The sequence below is a fragment of the Lynx canadensis genome, chromosome B3, assembly GCF_007474595.2.
Source record: "Lynx canadensis isolate LIC74 chromosome B3, mLynCan4.pri.v2, whole genome shotgun sequence".
In the NCBI taxonomy this organism is placed as follows: domain Eukaryota; kingdom Metazoa; phylum Chordata; class Mammalia; order Carnivora; family Felidae; genus Lynx; species Lynx canadensis.
Window position 1 is genome coordinate 17,955,087 of NC_044308.2, and position 20,664 is coordinate 17,975,750.

A 20,664-nucleotide genomic window follows, 5' to 3' on the forward strand; every position below is an offset into this window, starting at 1 on the left:
AGAGCACAAATGGGGAGGCAGAGAGAGAGAGAGAGAGAGAGAGAGAGAGAGAGAGAGAGAATCCAAAGCAGGCTCCAGGCTCTGAGCTGTCAGCACAGAGCCTGACACAGGGCTTGAACTCACAAACCGTGAGTGAGATCATGACCTGAGCCAAAGTTGGACACTTAACCGACTGAGCCACCCAGGTGCCCCTAGAGATATTTCTTTAAATCTTGCTTCAGTTGTCTCACCTTTTTCAATCTGGTATTCTTTAACACTATGGTGATAGTTGATAATGTCAGGTTTGGTTATTTTGGTAAGGACTTTTTTTCTCTTTTTTCTATGAGAAAGAATCCAAATGGAAAATGTATGGCTTTGATCTGATTACAGTGTAAATCTTGTTTGGATCAGGAGTCTGGTGATCAAGGATCTTAGGCTCAAGGTGGGTTGGGGGAAGACTGCATTCCTGCCTCTACCCCTCCAGCAAGTAGCCCCCCTCCCTAAAAGAGGTCCCTTGAACGTTTAACTTACAAACCTTAGTACATGTAAAAAAAATCAAAATTTGAAACTCTCTCTTTTCTCTAAAATATAATAACGGGCAGGTTAAAGACTCAAGTCTTTAAATGGGTACATGTTAAGATCCGTCTGAAAAGTAATCCCCATTTCAGAGCAGCCAAGGGCAGACTTTTCGTTCATTAAGAATGGGCTGAATACTTTCTTATTCAAAATAATTCCAACTGTTTGGCAATAAAAAGGAACTTTAAAAATATTTTCCACACTGAAGAGTGTCTTGGATTTAGCCTTTCTGACTTTCCTAGAACACATTTGATGGGGGATCTGAGGGAAACTTGCCCTTTGTTCAGCTATTTTTTTGTTTTATGGCCAAACAGTCAAAATCATTAATGCAAAGTCAATGCAAAGCCTTGAAAGATGATATTACCAAAGATAAAATATTTCCAGAATCACTCTTCAGCCTAAGTTAAAACTTAAGGCTTAATTGACCTCTTTCCAACATGTTTTATGGCATGAGGTGTGTGATTCCAACTTGCACACTAAAAACTGTCCCTTCCAGCATCTGCTTGTCTCTTACAATCTACAAAGACTGACACAGAGTTCAAAGAAAGCCTATGATACCACCTTACCAATCTGATCACACTAAAGTTCAAATGTGTTGAAAGAAAATTAAAAGATTGGTCAGTTGTTCTGTCTGTCTACCTACTTATGTACACACCTACCCATCTATCCATCCATCCACACACTCATCCATCCATCCGTCCATCCGTCCATCCATCCATCCATCCATCCATCCATCCATCCAACTTTACATGAGAATTGTCATAGGAAATGGGATCAAACTGTGATATATATTATCAAAAATGTATACATGATCAAAACCACATTATCCATGCTTTGTTTAGCCATATTGTTATCTCAGATGGAATTTAAGAATATGTGACTAGAATACCTCTTTTGGTTATCTGGGGGTTGGCGAGGACTGTGATATGTGATATTGAGTCACAAATACCATGGAGGGAAAGGCACCAATTGGGTGGCGGACAAGGCACAGAGGCCCTGTTGGTGGGTTCAGCACTGGCGACAGCCCAGGCACCCACCTGTGACCACTCAGACGCCTCCCAGATGGACAGGCAGTCCTGGCCTTCACAGCTCTGCACTGGTGCTGGCCGGGGGCCCGGGCAATAGAGGGGCCGCGTGGTGACATGTGTGCCGTTCTGCAGCTGGTACACGCAGGTCACCTCCCGATGCTGGATGCCCTTCTCACAGGTCGCTGAGCAGGGGCTCCATGGGCCTGCCACCCACCTGTCCAGGAGGAGGAAAGACAGTGAAAAAATAACTGGGTGGAAAGGCCAGTTTCCCCGGAGGGCCTTCTGGACAGATCACGGCATCTTGGGTCTGTAGTGTGAGAGAGGGAGATAGACTCAAAGAGCTTTGCAATCAACTTTAGAAATAATTCTGAAGTATTAGGGCAGAGGAAGCCACATGAGTTGAGTAGTTCAATAGCTTATTCAAAACAGAAATCCTTCTGCACACAACACCTCTATGGCTGATTCAATTATTGCTCCCAAGTGGTCACTCTCCTTGTAGCGGGATTCCATATCCCACCCACTGTCTATGACGTGCTTTGTTCAATGGGGTGTGAGTGGACATGAAGCTGGCCATGTCCCAGCAGAAGCTTTGAGTGTGATTATGTGGTTTGGCTCTGGTTCTCCCTGTTTCCTGCCCTCTGCCATGAGAGCAGCAGGTCCCAATACAGGGGATGCTCCAACAGCTGAGCTCTGTAATAACATGACACCATTTGTTACAAGCCACTGAGATACCGGGCTCGTTTGTCACTGCAACAAAACCAGACTGGTATAGCCTATGACAAGGGACACTCCAGGGCCAGCTTGAACACACCAGGACCAGGTATTCCCTGCTTTTCAAAGAGTGGATAGCCCTTTTGGGTGGGGACTGTCACTCTTGAGGAGGCAACTTGTGGGCTGTGACAGAACTGAGCTGTTGCAAGTGCTTGACTAGAACTTGGCCTACCTGCCTTATCTTTCAATGACCCCGGTTCCGCCATGGCTCCTGTTGGCCTTGTGGTGTTGGAAGGAAGCTGAGAAGTTGTAAATCATGATTTCTCAGGACACTGAGTGGGGCTTTGAATGGCCTTTTGGAGACACAAAAGGACTCTCTCCTGTTTGGTCCCTGCATGACCCTCAAGTCCACCTAGCTCCCAGGAGCTCCCATATTGACAGAATGGCTCAATCTATGGCCATGTCTGATAAACACACTCCTCTTCATCATCATCGAGTCCTAAGCTGCTCAAACCAAATCTGATTATGCTATCCTATTGTTTAGAAATAACAGCAGTGTTGGGCACCTGGGTGGTTCAGTCGGTTAAGCGTCCCACTCTTGATTTCAGCTCAGGTCATGATCTCAAGGTTCGTGAGATCAGGCCCCGTGTTGAGCTCTGTGCTGACAGTGCAGAGCCTGCTTGAGATTTTCTCTCTTCCTCTCTCTCTGCCTCTCCCTCATTCATGCTCTCTATCTAAATAAAACACTTAAAGAAAACCCTAAAAAAATATATCAGCAGTGCCTTTCCACAGGCAGGTCCTTGAGGGGACACTGGATGGTGCCCCCCCCCCCCCCCCCAATTCTTCTCCAGTTCTAGCTTACTTGCTCATTCACCCATCCTAGCATGGCACATTCACTGAGGGTTTCCCATGTGCTGGGCACTGTCCTAGGTTCTGATGATGAGGCAGTGAACAAGACAAGGCCCTGCCCTACAAATCTTACCCTCCTAATGGGGACACACAGTAAATCAACAAATGTATACAATAGAATATAACACAGTAAACTATATATAACATATATCATATATGAATAGAGGAGATGCCACATGGTAGTAAGTGCCTCAGAGAAAAGTAGGGCAGTGTAGGGAAGGTCGGGGAGGAGGAGGGGGGTGAGCACACAAGTTGGCGGGGACAGCCTCACTGATAAGCTGACGTGTGAGCAGAGCCTGGAAGGAAGCGAGAGAGTAAGCAGAGAAGACTTCCAGGCAGAGGGCACAGTGGGTGCAAAGGCCCTGGGGAGGAGTGTGCTAGCAGGGTTGAGGAGCAGCAAGGAGCCCAGTGTGGCTGGAGAAGGGGGGAGGAGGGAGGAGGGAGGAGCGGAGAGAGGGGCATGAGAAGGTACAGGGGGAGATTCTACAGGCCCTGGCTGGCCACTGTGGCTCTTGTTTGAATAAGATGCAGTCCTAGGGGGTTTGGAGACAGGAGTGACATGCCCTGCAGGGCAGCAGCAAGGAGACCAGGGAGGAGGCCACTGCACCAGTCCAGGCAGGGGATGAGGGTAACTTGTACCAGCTGGGGGTAGTGGTAGTGGTTGGGGTAAATGTTGAGAAGAGGGAGCTCCCCGGGCCCCTCCCTCCACTGCTCCTCCTCATCCCTTAGGGCAAGCTCAGGCCACCTCCTCTGACTTTCAGTCCCCTTGGAAGAGCTCATCCCTGTCCTCTATGCCCCCAGGGAATAAATCCAGGGAAGCTTCTCTTCCCAGACCCCTTGCATAAACTGCAGGATGGAAAGGGATGCAAAGGAGTGTGTGTACCCTGGGGTGTGAGGACAAGTGACATGTTGCCTGTAAGTTGCTTACAGCAGCACCTGGCACACATCAGCCCTTATAACTTGTAGCAATTGTTATTCCTTATCTTCTCGGCAGGAGGAGATGAAGTCCCAGAGGGCAGTGAGCAAATCTTGCCCCCATTTCAGCACCTGACAACTATTTAAACGACACTGTAAGAACTAAACCCAATCCTTCCCATTTCTCCTTGTTCTGGTCTTTGGAGTGACATGATTACCTTCCTAAATATTTGAAGATGGCTCTGTTGTTCCCCTTGTAAGTTTTCTCTTATCCTGATCAAAATAATTTGCATGTGGCAGATCTGAATCCTTTCCCTTCTAATTCTCTAATCAGTCACTACTGTTCTCCAAATGGATTGCTTTGTCATGGACAAAATGGCCCAGATGGGGTCTGAAAGCAGCAGGAGAGAATGTGATGATTTTCTCTCTCTTTAAGTGGAGGCTCCATGTTTATTAATGCAGCTCAGCTCCTTGCCATTTCTGTTTTCCAAACAAAATAGAACTTAGAGGACTCTCAGCCAGATCCCCTTTGTCCTGACCTTTTGCAACTGACTTTGTGAATACAAACGTCAGGCTTTAGGCTGATGACACCTGCTGTTGTGCTGACCCCAGCTGTGAACAGAGCTGTGTCCCCCTCCTGTCTTTTGTATTTGCTGTGCTTCCTGGAGGCCACCCCTGGGAACTGGGACCACTGCGTCATACTCATGAGAATGTCACCTGCAGGCTCTTGGCCAGAGGGTGCCGGTGTCTCCATCCCTGGACACACAACCAGAGCATGTGCTCTAGGAAATATGCAAATTGACTCTGATCCACACAAAGGTCCATCTGGGCAGCCAAGGCGATGGGGAAGAGCTGGGAGAGGTTTAGCAGTCCTGCCTCAGACGTCTCCTATGCCTCCTGTTCTATCACTGACTGGAAGAGTCAGACCCGAGGGGATCAGATTCTTATAGAGCTGTGAGGGATTGCCAATCTTCCCCGTTCCTCCTTCCTTTGCTTCTGGTGTCTCTTGTGCATTTTGGGTGCTTTGCAGCAGTATGACAGAATGGAAAACAGCCTATGCGTCCCTCCTCCCCTTTCCAGAAGAATCCTTTGACCCCCTGCAATGTCCCCTGTTGCTGTTGCCCAGAGTCTGGCAGAGGAATGGGTGACAGAGCCCCACACATGTAGACATGCATGAAACTGATCTATGGTCAGCCCTGCTCCTTAACTGGGGGGGGGGGGGTTTCTCTGTCCCCTGGGGCTGTGTAAAAGCGCTGTCCCTGCTCCTGTCCTTGGGGTGATAGTTACTGTCAGATGTACTGAGGATCTGCTGAGATTCAAAACAAGCTCTGTCTGAGGCCAAGGCACCCTTCCAAACCTCCTGTGGCTCTCACAGATGACCCCACACCTGCAAGTTACACGTGGGGCAGCTAATGGCACATTCCCATCTCCTTGCCCCTCCACCCTTCCTTCTCCCCTCCCACTTCCCAGCTCCGCACAGGGATCTGGTTATCCAGACGCAACCATGGCACAACACCTCAGGAGAACGTACAACAAAATATCATTCAGCCTTAAAAAGGAAGATTTGAAAACACACTACAATATGGAGGAGCCATGGGGACATCATGCTGAGTGAAATAAGCCAGTCAGAGAAGGACAAGTCCTGAAGGACTCCACTTACATGAAGTAACTGGAGTAGATTCATAGAGACAGAAAGTAAGATGGTGGCCATCAGGTGGGAAGGAATGGGGAGCTAGTGTTTAAGGGGTACAGAGCTGTATGTGAGCAGGAGGTGGGGTTCTGGAGACAGACGGTAGTAATGGGCACTCAGTGTGAATGTGCCTAATGCCACTTAAACTGTACACTTAAACAGGGTTGAGGTGGTAAATGTTATGTGTATTTTCATCACAATTGAATTTAAAAAATTTTAATATATTTTATCATCAAGTCAGCTAACATACAGTGTATACAGTGTGCTCCTGGTTTTTGGGGTAGATTCCTGTGATTCATTGCTTACATACAACACCCAGTGTTCATCCCAACGAAGTGCCCAACTAGACAGAGAGTGAGAAGGGAAGGGGCAGAGAGAGAGAGGAAGAGAGAGAATCCCAAGAAGGCTCTGTGCTTGATCTTGCGAACCATGAGATCACGACCTGAGCCAAGAGCCGGGTGCTCCTTCAGAATTTAAGGAAGTGATGGTTAGGAACAGGAAGTAAGTGAGAGAAGGAAAAGGAAGTGAAGTGTTCTCAAGTCCCAGGGAGGCCATGATGAGCCGGTGAGAAGGCTGGTGCTCAGCTCTGTGCAGACATCAGGTAACCGCGGAGCATCCCTGAAGGGCGTCTTCACCGAGCGCCTGTTGCCCCGCCTGAGACGCGTGCCAACCAGCTCCAGGAGAGCTGTTGCCCCACACAGGCACACAAGTTGCAGGGGATCAGAGCTATTTTTCAGCTAGACTTGTTTTTGCTCATCTTGACAAACAGCCACATTCCCTCCGTGAGGCTGGGGGAGCAAAAGATGACTTTCTGGAAACTCTGTTGCTGGTGGCTGAAAGAAACCATTTTACCAGCAGCCAGGAAGTCTGCAGGAGGGTCCTCTGTGGGAGAGGAACATCATGCAAGTAAACATCAGAGTGAAGTCCCACTAATCCCGAGTCCAGGAATGGGAGAAAGGAACTGTGATTCCGTAAAACAATTCATATTACAAGTGCAGTTCAAGCCTGATTGTTTTTTCACTCATGTCCTCTAAAAACCTTAACAGTGACATTTATTAGCTAAGTTTGAGTTTGTAGATCTTCTTAAAAGCAGTAAAATTCATGCTTCAGGAAGCCCCCATTAACACTTCCTTAGTTCGGGCCACCCTTCCTCGGTTGCTCTCAAGTCTGGAAGGACTGAATTCCTTTCCTGTCCAGCAGGAAACAGACTCAGATCCTCCGCACATACTTCAAGTTCGATGCTTCTCATCAGATCCTCCAGGCAGCTCAGTCACTGCCTGAGACCTTGTATTCTTTTTTTCTTTTTTTTTTTTATTGCTGCTGCAGCAAATGACCATAAACTTAATGGCGCAAAACAACACAGATTTATTATTTTATGCTCCTGGAGGTTGGAAATCTGACATGGATCTCACTGGTCTAAAACAAGGTGCTGCCGGAGCTGGTTCCCTCCAGATGCTCTGGGAAGACTTGCCTCTTCCAGCTTCTAGATGCTGCCCCAGTGCCTTGGCGTATACTCTTGTCTCCATCTTCAACGCCAGCAGCATCTGGCCAAGCCCTTCTCATATGCTATCACTCCAACATTCTCGTCTGCCTTCTTCCTCCACTTTTAAGAACCTTTGTGATTGCACTGGACCCAAGCAGATGATACAGGATAATCTAGTTTAGGGCCAACTGATTAGCAAGCTGTAGTAGTTTGCTTTTTTTTATTGCTGGAAAAAGTACCACAAACTAGATGGCTTAAAACACCAGAAAGCTATTCTCTCACAGTTCTGCAGGTTCGAAGCCAGAAGGCAAAGTGTCATAGGGTTGCTTCCTTCTGAGGGCTGTGAGGAAGATGTTCTATGTCTCTCTCCTAGGTTCTAATGACAGCTGGCAATTCTTGGTGTCCCTTTGCTTGTATGTGTGTTACTCCATCTCTGCCTCTGTCTTCACGTGATGTTCACCCTGTGTCTCCATGTCCTTACATAGCTGTCTTTGGAAGGACACTAATCATATTAGGTTAGGGGCCCACCCTACCTCAGTGTGACCTCACCTTAACTAATTACAGCTGTAATGACCCTATTTCCAAACAAGGTCACATTCTGAAATACTGACGGATAGGACTTCAATGTCTTTTTTGGTGTATGTGTGGTGGTGGAGATGCAGTTCAACCCATCACACAACTTTATTTCCAATTGCAACCCTCTGATTTCCCTAATTTCCCTTTGACATGTAAAGGGAGTTCCAGGAATTAAGACTGAGATCTCTCCGGTGGGGGGCACTATTCTGCCTACATTCCAGTTCTGAAAATTTCAGCTTCTATTCAAAATTCGCTTTCTGTTCAGATCTTGATTTGGCTGAGATTTAAACTAGGCAAAAATCTTGTGAAACCCGCTGCAATGTGACTTAGTTGTTACAAAGAAACAATGACATATTTAGGATCAAGTTCTTTTGACACAGTTATTTTATGTTGACTATCTAGGGAATCTTAAATATAGAGAGCCAGAGAGAGAACACTGGTAGGTCATTCATTTTCAACAACTTCAAACTATAAACAAAACAAAACAAAACAAAACAAAAAACTGTGAGATGTATTTCAACACAAGATGTGTTGAAGCTAACAAGTGTTGTGTCTAAGGGATTCAGTCAACTTTATGCATCTACAAAATGCATCAGTAAGAAGGATCTGATATTGGCTGAGCATCGATCTATGCTTAGCTCTGTGCCAGGAATGTTCCCTACATTAGTTAAATTAACCAACGTAAGGAAAACAAGATGCCAGTATGTGATAATCTGAGCAACTGTTATGGAGACAAATGTCAGGCATAGCATCCTATAGGCCACGTGTAAAACATCACAGCATAAAAAGAATGATGGGAAACATCTCAGCCAAGTGTGTGGTCCTTGGGGGAAAGAGAAACATATAAACAGACAATTTCTTCACTATCTTATAAGTGCTGTGGAGGAAATGGACCTTGAGTTGGGTCCTGATGGTCAATGTGAAGTTGGCCAACCAAAGAAGCAGGACTGGTGCTCTCATAGAGAGAGCCTGCCCATGATCCCATGATATTTAAGCAGCAGGGGGAGGGAGGGAGGGGAGAGAGAGAGAGTGCGAGCAAGCAGCTGCCCAGTTTGGGATGGCTGGTTCTTGGAGTACTTAAGGGCGGGTGGAAGAGAGGTTGCCTTGGGTGTCTCAGGTAACCATGAATCTTGGGACAAGATGATGACTTTCACTGAGGCAGTAGTGCAGAAAAACAGATATAAGACTATTCAAGAGTGGGGTTGAAAGGGCTTTGGGTATGTGGGGTCAAGGTGGTAAAGGGGGCAAGAGTCAAGCTCAGGATTCCAATGGGCTCAGAGGAGGCCAACAGTACCTCCACTGCAAGGGAGAACATGGGGAGAGGATTTAGCTTGGGGGCAGAAGGGTGGGCACCACTTTGAGAGGGTCAGTTTGAGGCAGCCGCTGGGCAGCTGAGTGGTACTTGGAAGGGTCTGAATGTGCAGTTCTGGAGTTCAGGGGTGGGATCTGGGGTGGAGACACAGGGTTGGAAGTCATCAGCAACAAGGTCATGGTAGAAAGCAAGATAAGAACAACTCACCCAGGGAGCTTCTACAGGGAGAAAAGAGGATGGGGGACAGATGGCAGGGGTTGGGGATGCAAGCATCTATGATTGGAATAAGGAGCCAGAGAAGAAGCAGCCAGCAAGGCCAGGGAGGGTGGGAGGGCTGTTCAAGAGAAGCCAGGACAGGGTAGGGTTGGAGGAGGCCTGAAAAGCATTCTCTGGATTTAGCCACAAGGAGGTGTTGCTGACACAGGAGAGGTCCCAGGGAGAAGAGGGTGCCAGCACTGTGAATGCAAGGTTGACTGAGGGTAGAGAAGACAGACTTCGAGAATGCCCCTTCAATAAGTCTGGTTTGATGCCTACACAGTGGGGTCCACAGACTCTCAGTCCTGGAGTAATAATGCCCAGGCTTTGGAAACCAGGCCTGTCCTCACCGCAGAGGTAAGGAAGACGTCTCACTACTCTCACTGAGGCTCTGGGCCCGTGGGCTGCACATGGAGGAAGGCTGAGTTAGAAGGTTAGACCTGAGGACTGAGGGGTGGAAGCAACGGATCCAGAACAGACAGGGAGGTTTCTCTCATGGACACATCTGTCTAGAGGGGCCACCCCTGCCCACTGGTAGTGGCTTTGGGAAAAGTCATCCCAGCACAGATGGCAGAGGGGGAGACCTGTCAGAGACCTGCATAACGTCTAAGACACGGGTCAGGGACCGGGTGAGTAGAGAGAACGTATGACAGGGATCGCCACTGTCTCCCCTTGGGATTTGGTGGCAGAGTTCAGGCCAACTGGCTCGTGTACCTTGAAAACGGGTCTGGCCTGAGAACGATCGTGTCCATCTGTAAGCCGTGGAGGACCCAGGCAGTCTGATTTGGAAAACCAGACAGATCGAAGCTCTCCCTTCTCACTTACTCTTTGTCAAGAGAAAGTTGGAAAGCACAGGCTCACCTTTGCCCTCTGGTGGGTCAGCACTATACTCTGTGTGGGCATGGTCACCCCTCTGCTTTGTGGCCTGGTCCTTCCTTGCCGCCATCTTGCTTTCACCTCCCAGAGCTCCCAGGGGAAGGACTTTCTGCATTACAGGTGGAGAGACCACTAGGACACGTGACCAGGCTCACCCGAGACCCACCAGTTATTAAGTAGTGGGGGTTTGTGTGTGTGGTGGGAGGTCCTCTGTGTCCCAATCCAGGGGCTTTGTTTTTCACTTATACAATTATGCTTCTGGTTAGGGTACGCCTGACTAACCTCCCCATGATACCTGTAAATCAAAGGTGCCCACGTATTTCAGTCACACATTCTCAAATTCTCAGAAGCCCACATTCAGGACCTGGACTCGAGTCTTCACCAACTCACCAGCCACGTGACCTTGGGCACATCAGTACTCAGCCTCAGTTTCCACCTCTGCACAATGTCGGTAGTCCTTTCCTCTCACAGGCTTTGGTGGAGGATTGGCCCACGTGATCTCTGTTTACATGGTCCAGGCCCAGATGATAAATGCATGGGAGGTAAGATCCCAGGGAAATGGCTGGCATGGAGGAGGCCCCCAGGGATGTGGGTCTCTTCTCCTCCTCCCCTGTGCAGGGCTGCTGTCCATTGGGCTGTGAGGGTGCAGCCAAGGAAACGCATACACCTTGCTCTGCCTTCCCGTGGATGACAAGGCCTTTCCCAGCACACCTGAAGCTTCGGTCACTGCGTGTGCTGCACGCTTGGGGGTCAGGAGACATGGCAGAGGCCAGCTGGCCAAGTGCCGGACCTCCTGGACTCTCTCCCCAAAACACCACAGAGGACCCTCAGGCAGCAGCAGACTCCCATCTGCCCGAGTCACTCTTGCGTCTCCAGCCAGATTAGAGCCAACAACTCCGTTAAGAAAACAATCAAAACACGACTTCAACACGTGTCATTTATAGTCTCTGAAGATACGTGGCTGCTTTTATGGAACAGATGTCTGTGAAAGAAGGAGCGGGGTGAGGAGGGACAACAGGGGCTTCACAGGCCCAGCTGTGATGCTCTCCCGAGGGGACCAGGGTGATGCTTTACAGCCGCACGTTCGGCTCCAGCTCAGCATTTCTCCATCTATGACTTGAGAATTATGAGTTCTCATATACATTCCCCCGAAAAGTAATATTATTCACATATTTGTTTTTTTTAAAGGAGGAAATGAAAACCTGAAGGGCATAATGAGGAACGAATATGCTAGTCTGTGAATGTGAGCTTTTGTGGGCTTGAGGGTGTTAGTCCAGCCCTGAGAACCAAGATGAGTGACTGGCTGGAGCCCGAGAACCTTCCCCATTTTCCTGAAAGGGTCTTTGGATCACTGTGGTTGGTTCTCATTTGCTAGGGAAAAGAAGGCAAAGAGAGGGAGGGGGGATGGAAGGAAGGGAGGGAAGGAGGGAGGAAGGAAGGAATGATGGACAGAATTCCACACTTAGCTAAAATATAGTTTAAGGGAAAATGTGTTAAAAATAGTTTCTCGGGGAGACTGGGTGACTCAGTCGGTTGAGGGTCTGACTTTGGCTCAGGTCATGATCACACGGTTCATGAGTTCAAGCCCTGTGTATGGCTCTCTGCTGTCAGTGCAGAGCCCGCTTCAGATCCTCTGTCCCCCCCCTCTCTCTGCCCCTCCTCTGTTTGTGCTCTCTCTCTCAAAAGTAAATAAACTTAAAAAAAAAAAAAAGGTCTCTCTAGAGGAGGTGGGGGAGATGGGCAAAATGGGTGATGGGGATTAAAGACTACACTTATGATGAGAGCTAAGTAATGTATAGAACTGTTGAATCACTATATTGTATACCTGAAACTAATATAACACTGTATGCTAACTACATTGGACTTAAAATAAAAAACTTGATGAAAAAATGGTTTTTCTAGATATTATACCAGCTAATCCTTTTTGATGGCTTCCTTTGTACTGGGCAATGTTCTCAGCACCTGACATGATTCAACTTACTTGATCCTTACAATGGTCCTATATAAAGCCATCCTACAGATGGGGAAATTGAAGCACAGAGGGGTTAAGTGTCTTGCCCAAGGTCACACACTAGTAAGTGGAAGAATCATAACAGTTCCACTGAAGTGTAAGTCACATAGCATATAATTCATCCACATATGGAGGACAATTCAATGTATTCACAGAGTTGTGAAACCACCACCAAACTCAATTTTAGAACACTTTAGTTACCCCCCAAAGAAATCCCTATGCCTTAGCTGCCATCTTACGTACCCCCTATTTCCATCCCTCCCAGCCCTACACAATCACTAATCTACTTTCCATCTTTATAGATTTGCCTCTCCTCGACATTTCATATACATGGAATCCCATCACATGTGGTTCTTTGTGACTGGCTTCTTTTTTTGGCATAATGTCTCCAAGGGTCATGTATGTTGTAGCATGGAGCAGTATTTAATTCCCTTTTATTGTTGAATAAATAATATTGTTGCATGGATCTACCACGTTTCATTTATCAGCTCATCAGTTCATGGGCATTTGGGCTGTTTCCATGTTTTGGCTATTATGAATCATATTATGATGAACATCTGTGTATAATTTTTGTATGGATGGCTGTTCTCATTTCTCTTGGGTATATTCCAAGGAGTGGAATTGCTGGATGATATGTTAACTCTAAGTTTAACAATTTAAGGAATTTAAGACTTTTCCAAAGCAGCTGCACCATTCTGCATTCCTGCAGTAGTTAATGAAGGTTCTAAGTGCTCTACATCCTTATACATTTTTGCTAGTGTCTGTCTTTCTGATTATAGTCATCCTGTGGGTGTAACGTGGTATCTCATTATAGTTTGGTTTTACTGTGGCAAAAGACACATAACATAAAGTTTAACATTTTAACTACTTTTAAGTGTACAGTTCATCGGCATTCACTACATTCACACTGCTGTACAGCCATCACCACTATCTTCCAAACTTTTCTTCTTCCCAAACTGAAACTCTGGACTCATTAAACAATAACTACCTATGCCCATTTCCCTCCAGCTCCTGGAAGCCATCATGCTTTCTGTCTCTATGACAACTTATATGATACAACTTATATAAATGGAATCATACAATATTTGTCCTTCCGTGAGTGGTTTATTTAGCATAATTTTCTTCAAGTCTCATCCCTATGGTAGTAGGTGTCAGAATTTCTTCCCTTCTTAAGGCTCATGGTATGTATGTAATACATTTCATTTATTCATTTGTCCATTGATGGACACTTTGGGTTGCTTCCACTATTTGGCTGTTGTGAATAATGCTATGAACATGGTTGTATTTTTTTTTTTTTTGGTCTTTGCTTTCAATTCTTTTGCATATATACCCAGAAGTGGAATTGTTAAGTGATATGGTAATTCCGTATTTAAATTTTTTGAGGAACCATAATGCTGTTTCTCACAATGACCGCACCACTTGACATTCCAATCAGCAATGTACAAGGGTTCTAATTTTGCCACATCTTCACTAACACTTGTTTTTGATAGTAACTATCCTAACGGGTGTGAAGTGATTATCTCGTGATTTTGAATGGCATTTCCCTAATGACTAGTGATGTTAAACATCTTTTCATATACTTAGTGACCATTTGTATCTTTTTTAAAAATGTTTATTTATTTTTGAGAGAGAGAGGGAGACAGAGCATAAGTGGGGAAGGGGAAGAAAGAGGAAGACACAGAATCTGAAGCAGGCTCCAGGCTCTGAGCTGTCAGCACAGAGTTCAAGCAGGGCTTCAATTCATGAACAGTGAGATCATGACCTGAGCTGAAGTTGGATGCTCAACTGACTGAACCACCCAGGCGCCCCCTTTTGTAGAAATACATATTTGGAGAAATACATAACCAAGTCCTTAGCCTATTTTTAAATTGGGTTGTTTTTTGTTGTTGACTTATAGGAGTTTTTAAAAATATATTCTGGAAATTACTCCTTTAACAAATATATGATTTGCAAATATTTTCTCCCATTATTGGACTGCCTTTCACTCTGTTGATACTGTCTTCGATGCATAAAAGGTTTTCATTTTGATCAAGTCCAGCTTATCTCATTTTACTTTGTTGTCTGTGCTTTTCTAGTTATATGTAAGAAATCATCACCAAATCCAATATCCTGACCCTTTTTTCCTACGTTTTCTTTTAAGAGTCTTACAGTTTTATCTCTTACATTTAGGTCTTTGATCCACTTTGAGTCAATTTTTGCATATGGTATAAAGTAAGGTCCAACTTCATTCTTTTATATGTATTTACCATTTGTTGGATTTCTTTGTGGTTTTGATTTGTATTTCCCTGATGGCTGATGATACTGAGTATCTACTCATGTGCTTATTGGCCATTTTGCAGACCTTTGGAGAAATGTCGATTCAGATGGTTTGTCCATTTTTAATTGGATTGTCTTTTTTGTTACTGAGTTGTGTTATTTATATATTCTAGATATGACTACTTTATCAGATATATGATTTCCAGAATTTTCCTTCGATTCTTTTAATTATATTTTCATTTTCTCAATGATTTTGAAGCACAAAAGTTTAAAATTTGGATACTGTCTAGTCATCTATTTTTTTTTCTTTTGTTGTGGTGATTTTGCTCTCATATATAACAAACCATTGCCTAATCTGGAATCAGGAAGATTTATGCCTATGTTTTCTTGTAAGTTTTAAAGCTTTAAGTCTTATATTTAGGTCTTTGATTCACTTTGAGTTCACTTTTGTCTATGGTATAAGCTAGGGATCCAACTTCATTCTTTTGCATGTAAACATCCAGTGTCTCAGCACAATTTGCAGAAAAGGTTCTGTTTACCCATTGAATTGTCTTGGAATCCTTGTCAAAAATCAACTAACAGTAAATGTAAGGGTTTATTTCTAGACACTCAATTATATTCTATTGTTCTTTATGGTCTCTCTTTATGCCAGTACCATACTGTCATACAATTACTCTAAATTTGTAGTAGTTTTTGAAATCAAATAATTTTTCAGTCCTCCACCTTTGTTCTTATTTTTTAATGTTTATTTATTTATTTTGAAAAAGAAAGAGAGAGAGAGAGAGAGAGAGAGAGAGAGAAAGACAGAGAAAGGGAGTGCAAGTGGGGGAAGGGCAGAGAGAGATGGAAAGAGAATATCCCAAGCAGGCTCCGTACTCAGCACAGAGCTTGATGTAGGGCTCAATCTCATGACTATGAGATTATGACCTGAGCTGAAATCAAGACTTGGACGCTTAATCAACTGAGCCACCCAGGGACCCCTGTTCTTAAAGATTGTTTTGACTATTAGGGGTTCTTTGCAATTCCACATAAACTTTAAAATCTGTTTGTGCAATAAAGACAGCTGGAATTTTAATAGGGATTGCGTTATAGCAACCTATACCTATATTTTATAGATATAATAGTGAAATTTTAATAGAGATCATGTTATAGCAGTAGATCAATTTGTAGAGTATTTCCATCTTAACAATATGAAGTCTTCCAGTCCATGAACATGGGATGTATTTAGATATTCAATACTTCTTCAATAACATTTTGTTGGGGCGTGGCTCAGTTGGTTAAGCATCCAGCTCTTGATCCGACATGTAGCTCGGGTCATTATCTCACAATGTGAGTCTTGCACCAGGCTCTGCACTGACAATGCAAAGCCTGCTTGGGATTCTCTCTCTCCCTCTCTCTCTGCCCCTCCCCACTCATGCTTGCTCTCTCTCTCTCTCTCTCTATAAAAATAAATAAATAAACCTTAAAAAATGTTTTTTGTTTTCAGTGTAGAAATCTTGTACTTTTTTTGTAAAATTTTTTCTAAGTATTTTATTGATTTTGATGTTACAGTAAATGGAACTGCTTTCTTAATTTCCTTTTCAGATAATTCATTGCAAGGGTATGGCTATGTAATAGATTTTTGAATATTGATTTCATATGTAATAACTTTGCTTGCTCAATGCATATATTAGTTTCAGTAGCTTTTTAGTGGATTCTTTAGAAATTTCCTATATATATAAGACCGTGTCATCTGCAAATAGATACAGTTTCACTACTCCAAACCAGATGCCTTTTCAATGTCACTTCATTTTCTTGCTTAATTTCTCTGTCTAGAACCACTGGTACAAAGTTGAAGATAGGTGGTGAAAACAGACATTCTTGTCTTGTTCCTCTCTTAGGGGGAAAACATTCAGTCTCCCTCAAGTATGATGATAGCTGTGGGTTTTTTATAGATGTTCTTTATGAGGTTGAGGAAACTCCCTTCTATTCCTAGTTGGTTGAATTCTTTGACTGTGATGAGTATTGCATTTTGTCAGCTGTTTTGTGTTTGTCAATTGCAATGATAATGCGATCTTGTCTTTTATACTGTTGATGTGGTATGCTACCTTAATTGATTTTCAGATGATAAACTGACATTGCATTCCTGGCATGAGTTCCACTTGGTTATGATGTATAATCCCTTTTATATTGCTGGATTCATTTTACCAATATTTTGTTGAGGATTTTTGTGTCTTTATTGATAAGAGACACTGGTCCGTAGTTTCCTTGTAATGTCTTTGTCTAGTTTTGTTATCAGGGTAACACTGGCCTTATAGAATGAGTTGTAAAGTGCTTCCTCCTCTTCCGCTTTTTAGATGAGTTTGTGAAGGACTGATACTAATTCTTTTTTGTATGTTCGGTAAAATTCACCAGTAAAGGCATCTGATCCTGGGCCTTTCTTTGTGGGAAGTTTGATTACTAACTCAGTCTCTTGTTATAGGTCTGTTCAGGTTATCTATTTTTTTCTTCAGTCAGTTTCAATAGTTTGTGCATCTGGGAATTTGTCCATTTCATCTAAGTAATCTAACTTTCATATAAGTAGCACTTTTATTTTTTCAAAATAGTAGCACCAAATCTCCACATAATAATGGGGAGAATTGGGGGTACTTAAGGGGTCACATGTGCCAAAGTCACTGTGTTGTTTGAGAACAGGGTAGTGATTCTGAGTAACTCTGGACTTTACTAAAACTCTGACAATTAAGATATATGGGAAACATTTAAGGGTAACCATCAGAAGAACAGAAAAACTAATAGAAGGAAAAGAAGGAAATAAGAAATGCTTGCTAGTTTTAAATGTTTTGTAATTTTCGTTACCATTTCTTCTTTTTCTTTTTTTTTTTTTAGAGAGAGAGAGAGTGCGTGCAAGTGGGGGAGAGGGACAGAGGGGGAGAGAAAGCAAATCTTACACAGCCTTCACACTCAGTGTGGAGCCTGATGTGGGGCTCAATCCTACAACCTTGGGATCGTTACCTGAGCCAAAATCAAGAATTGGATGCTTAACTGACTTGGCCACCTGGGAGCCCCAGTACCATTTCCTTTTTAACCCATGAGTTATATATATTTCTAGTTTCTGAAAATATAGAGTAAGATGGATCACTACTTTTTACCGCTTACTTCCAATGTAATTTTCTTGTGCTCAAGACACACAATGTGTTTTGTTACCTTGGTCACCATAAATGCAGCCTTGTCAATCAATGGAAAAGGAGTAAACTACCCATTATGAAATGCAGAAGCAACAGATTATCATTTGGAAGAAATAAATGCATTGCCTCAACTCATACAGAGAAAGACATTCTGGATAGGTTAAAGCCTTATATATAAGAAAAGCCAAACCTTAAAAGTTCTAGAAGAACATGTAAAGAAATGTATTTATGACTGGCAAGGTAGGGAAGGAATTGTCAAACAAGACAAAAGAAGCACAATCCTCAATTAAAAGTTAATCAATGCAACCTACTCAAAGGTAACAGCTTTTACTCAAACACACCATAGATGAAAAGACAGGAAGATATTTATAATCCAGGATGTATAAATCAATTTCTTGTCAATGCTCATAAACCAATTAGGAGCAGATAAATGGCCCAACAAATTAATGGTCAAAGAACAGGAGAATATATCACAGAGGAAGAAATATCAGTATCTTCTTAACATGTGAAAATACTCAATCTCACTACAGAGCAGTGGAGTTAAAAAAATCAAATAGTGATGCACCATTTCCTGCCTACCAGACTGGCAACACTAAAAGGTCTGATGAAACCAAAATTTGGCCATGACTGGAGTGATGACAGCTCCTCCAGTGTTGGTGACATGGTATCTATAAGTAAGCCCTTTGAGAAAGTTCAAGCTGCACACATCTTGTGACTTTAATTCAGTTTCTATGGGTACAGTTTCTTGCACACGTGCACAAGAAAACTGGATAAGGATGTTCACTGCATAATTGTTTATATAAACCTCGACTGGCAGACTCTCTGAATGTCCACCAATGACAGAATGACTAAAATACATAAGATGAAATAATACAAAGTCCAGAAAATAGATGCACCATAGCCACAGTGGCAACATGAACAGATCCCAAAGGCAAAATGAATGGACATATGCTATGACCTTCTTTAAACATGCCAGATTATACTTTTTCTTGTTTGTGGATATATATAAATACAGTAAATGTTTGAAAATTTGGGTGGGAAGCATACACACCAAAGGGAGGGAAGGAGAATAGGACTGGAGGGGTCAGGGAGGATTATAAATATGTCTGTAATATATTATTACTTAAAACATGGGAAGTGACGGGGTGCCTGGGTGACTCAGTCGGTTGGGCGTTCCACTTTGGCTCAGGTCATGATCTTGCGGTTCATGAGTTCGAGCCCCACGTCAGGCTCTGTGCTGACAGCTCAGAGCCTGGAGCCTGCTTGGTATTCTGTGTCTCCCTTTCTCTCTGTCCCTCCCCCTCTGGTGCTCTGTCTCTCTCTCAAAAAAATCAACATTAAAAAATAAATTTAAAAAACCATGGGAAATGAAAATGGCAGTTGTGAAGATGTTAAAATGGGGAGGTGCAGTCATAGGTGTTTATTAGTCTCAGTATTTTTCTGTATATATGAATATGCATACAAGAAAAATACATATACACACCAGAGCCAGGTCAGTATGTACTAACTGACCTTGACTGCAGACAGTGGACACAGCTGTGGTCAAACAAGAACATGGTGCCCAGGCCCAGGGGCAGACATCTGTTACCCTGTGGCCACAAAGGTCATGTGCTGCCATATCCTTCCTTTTTAAAAGCAAAGCCGAAAATCCAGAGTCTTTTTGCAATCTCCTTATGTAAAAATGTTGGAAGTGGATTCTAAAACCTTAAGATGCCCGTGTGGGCCAAGCCATGTCTGCTGTGGAATTTGGCCCTGCAGTCTCCAGTCTAGGACTTCACACTTGAATATTCCGGGGAGGTGGCTGTGGTGGTTCAGACTTTAAACCCAAGTAGCGAGATGTGTATTTTCCTCCACCTCTTACCTGAGGAGGCCACTCTGCACCATTTGCCTGCCACAAGGGTCCTCCATCATTGCTTTGGTCCCCACGTTCCTGTTCCACGCACATACTAGTTTATCTTTTGATCGGCTGAATGGGTTAGCCCCAAGAAGTCTGTCCTAAGAAGATTAGGAAAAAAGACTCCCCTGGATTAATGATGTGACATGGTTTTCCCAAGACGACAGTCTGAGTAGTACCAATCAGAAATAACACCAAAGTCCTGCACCAAGCGGGCAGCAGAAAACACCCAGTGGCCTGATTAACACCAGCAGGAGTCCCTGCCTGGCCGTCGCAGCTACACAAAATTATTCAACGTGAAAACATGCAAGCAGACCTCCCCAACATTCCTCCGTCGCTGCTGCCCCACTTTGGCTATGAAAATGCTCAGAATTTCACAAGACTCTCTGAAAATGTTCCTAGGGGGAGTTCTCAAGAGCTGCAGTGAGCCAGCTCTGCGTCTTCTGGAAGGGGTACAGAGGGGAAAGGCCGTTGTGTTTGGAGGGACAGAGGCAGGGCTCCAGCACGACCAGCCTGAAGAGCTGGCTGACTCTGGCTCTGAGCTCGCCCTGGGAGGGTTCTGGCACACAGATTTATGAGCAAGAGAATTTATAGCTCTGCCCGCTTCCCCACCCACGACTACCTTTAATTGCAAGCCTCACATTTGCTCCCTGCACCCCTCCCACCAAAAGTGCTCCCTGACTGCCCCAGAGCAGACAGGAGCTAGCCAGACCCTTCAACAACAACCTCCAAGGTGACTCTCTGTTGGTCTATTTCAAATCCCTGGTGCCTCACACCATGCTGCTGTGTTAGAAGTGGTGGCTCTGCTGGTTATGGCTTGTGAAAGATTGTGCCCACCGTGAACCTGAGAAAAAATTCTTCAGGGGTGACAGACATCCAGGCCAGGCCTAGGGGGAGAAGGCTGGGTGATGCGGGACCCAAATACTGTTCAGTGACTGGTGTCCTGCAATGTCTACCCTCCTGCACTAAATGAAATGACTCAGGGTCTTTGGTGAGCATAACTTATCCTAAAAATCCTTAATCCAGCTG

General features: G+C 44.3%; 1 protein-coding gene across 1 annotated transcript in view; it reads right to left on the reverse strand.

Annotated features, from left to right (window-relative positions):
• Positions 1-20,664, reverse strand: part of ADAMTS17 (ADAM metallopeptidase with thrombospondin type 1 motif 17) — a 345,685-nt gene that overhangs the window by 17,348 nt on the left and 307,673 nt on the right. Inside the window, exon 22 of the mRNA XM_032593574.1 lies at positions 1,593-1,797. Coding sequence (XP_032449465.1) covers positions 1,593-1,797 — 205 coding nt within the window. The remainder of the gene's footprint in view (positions 1-1,592; positions 1,798-20,664) is intronic.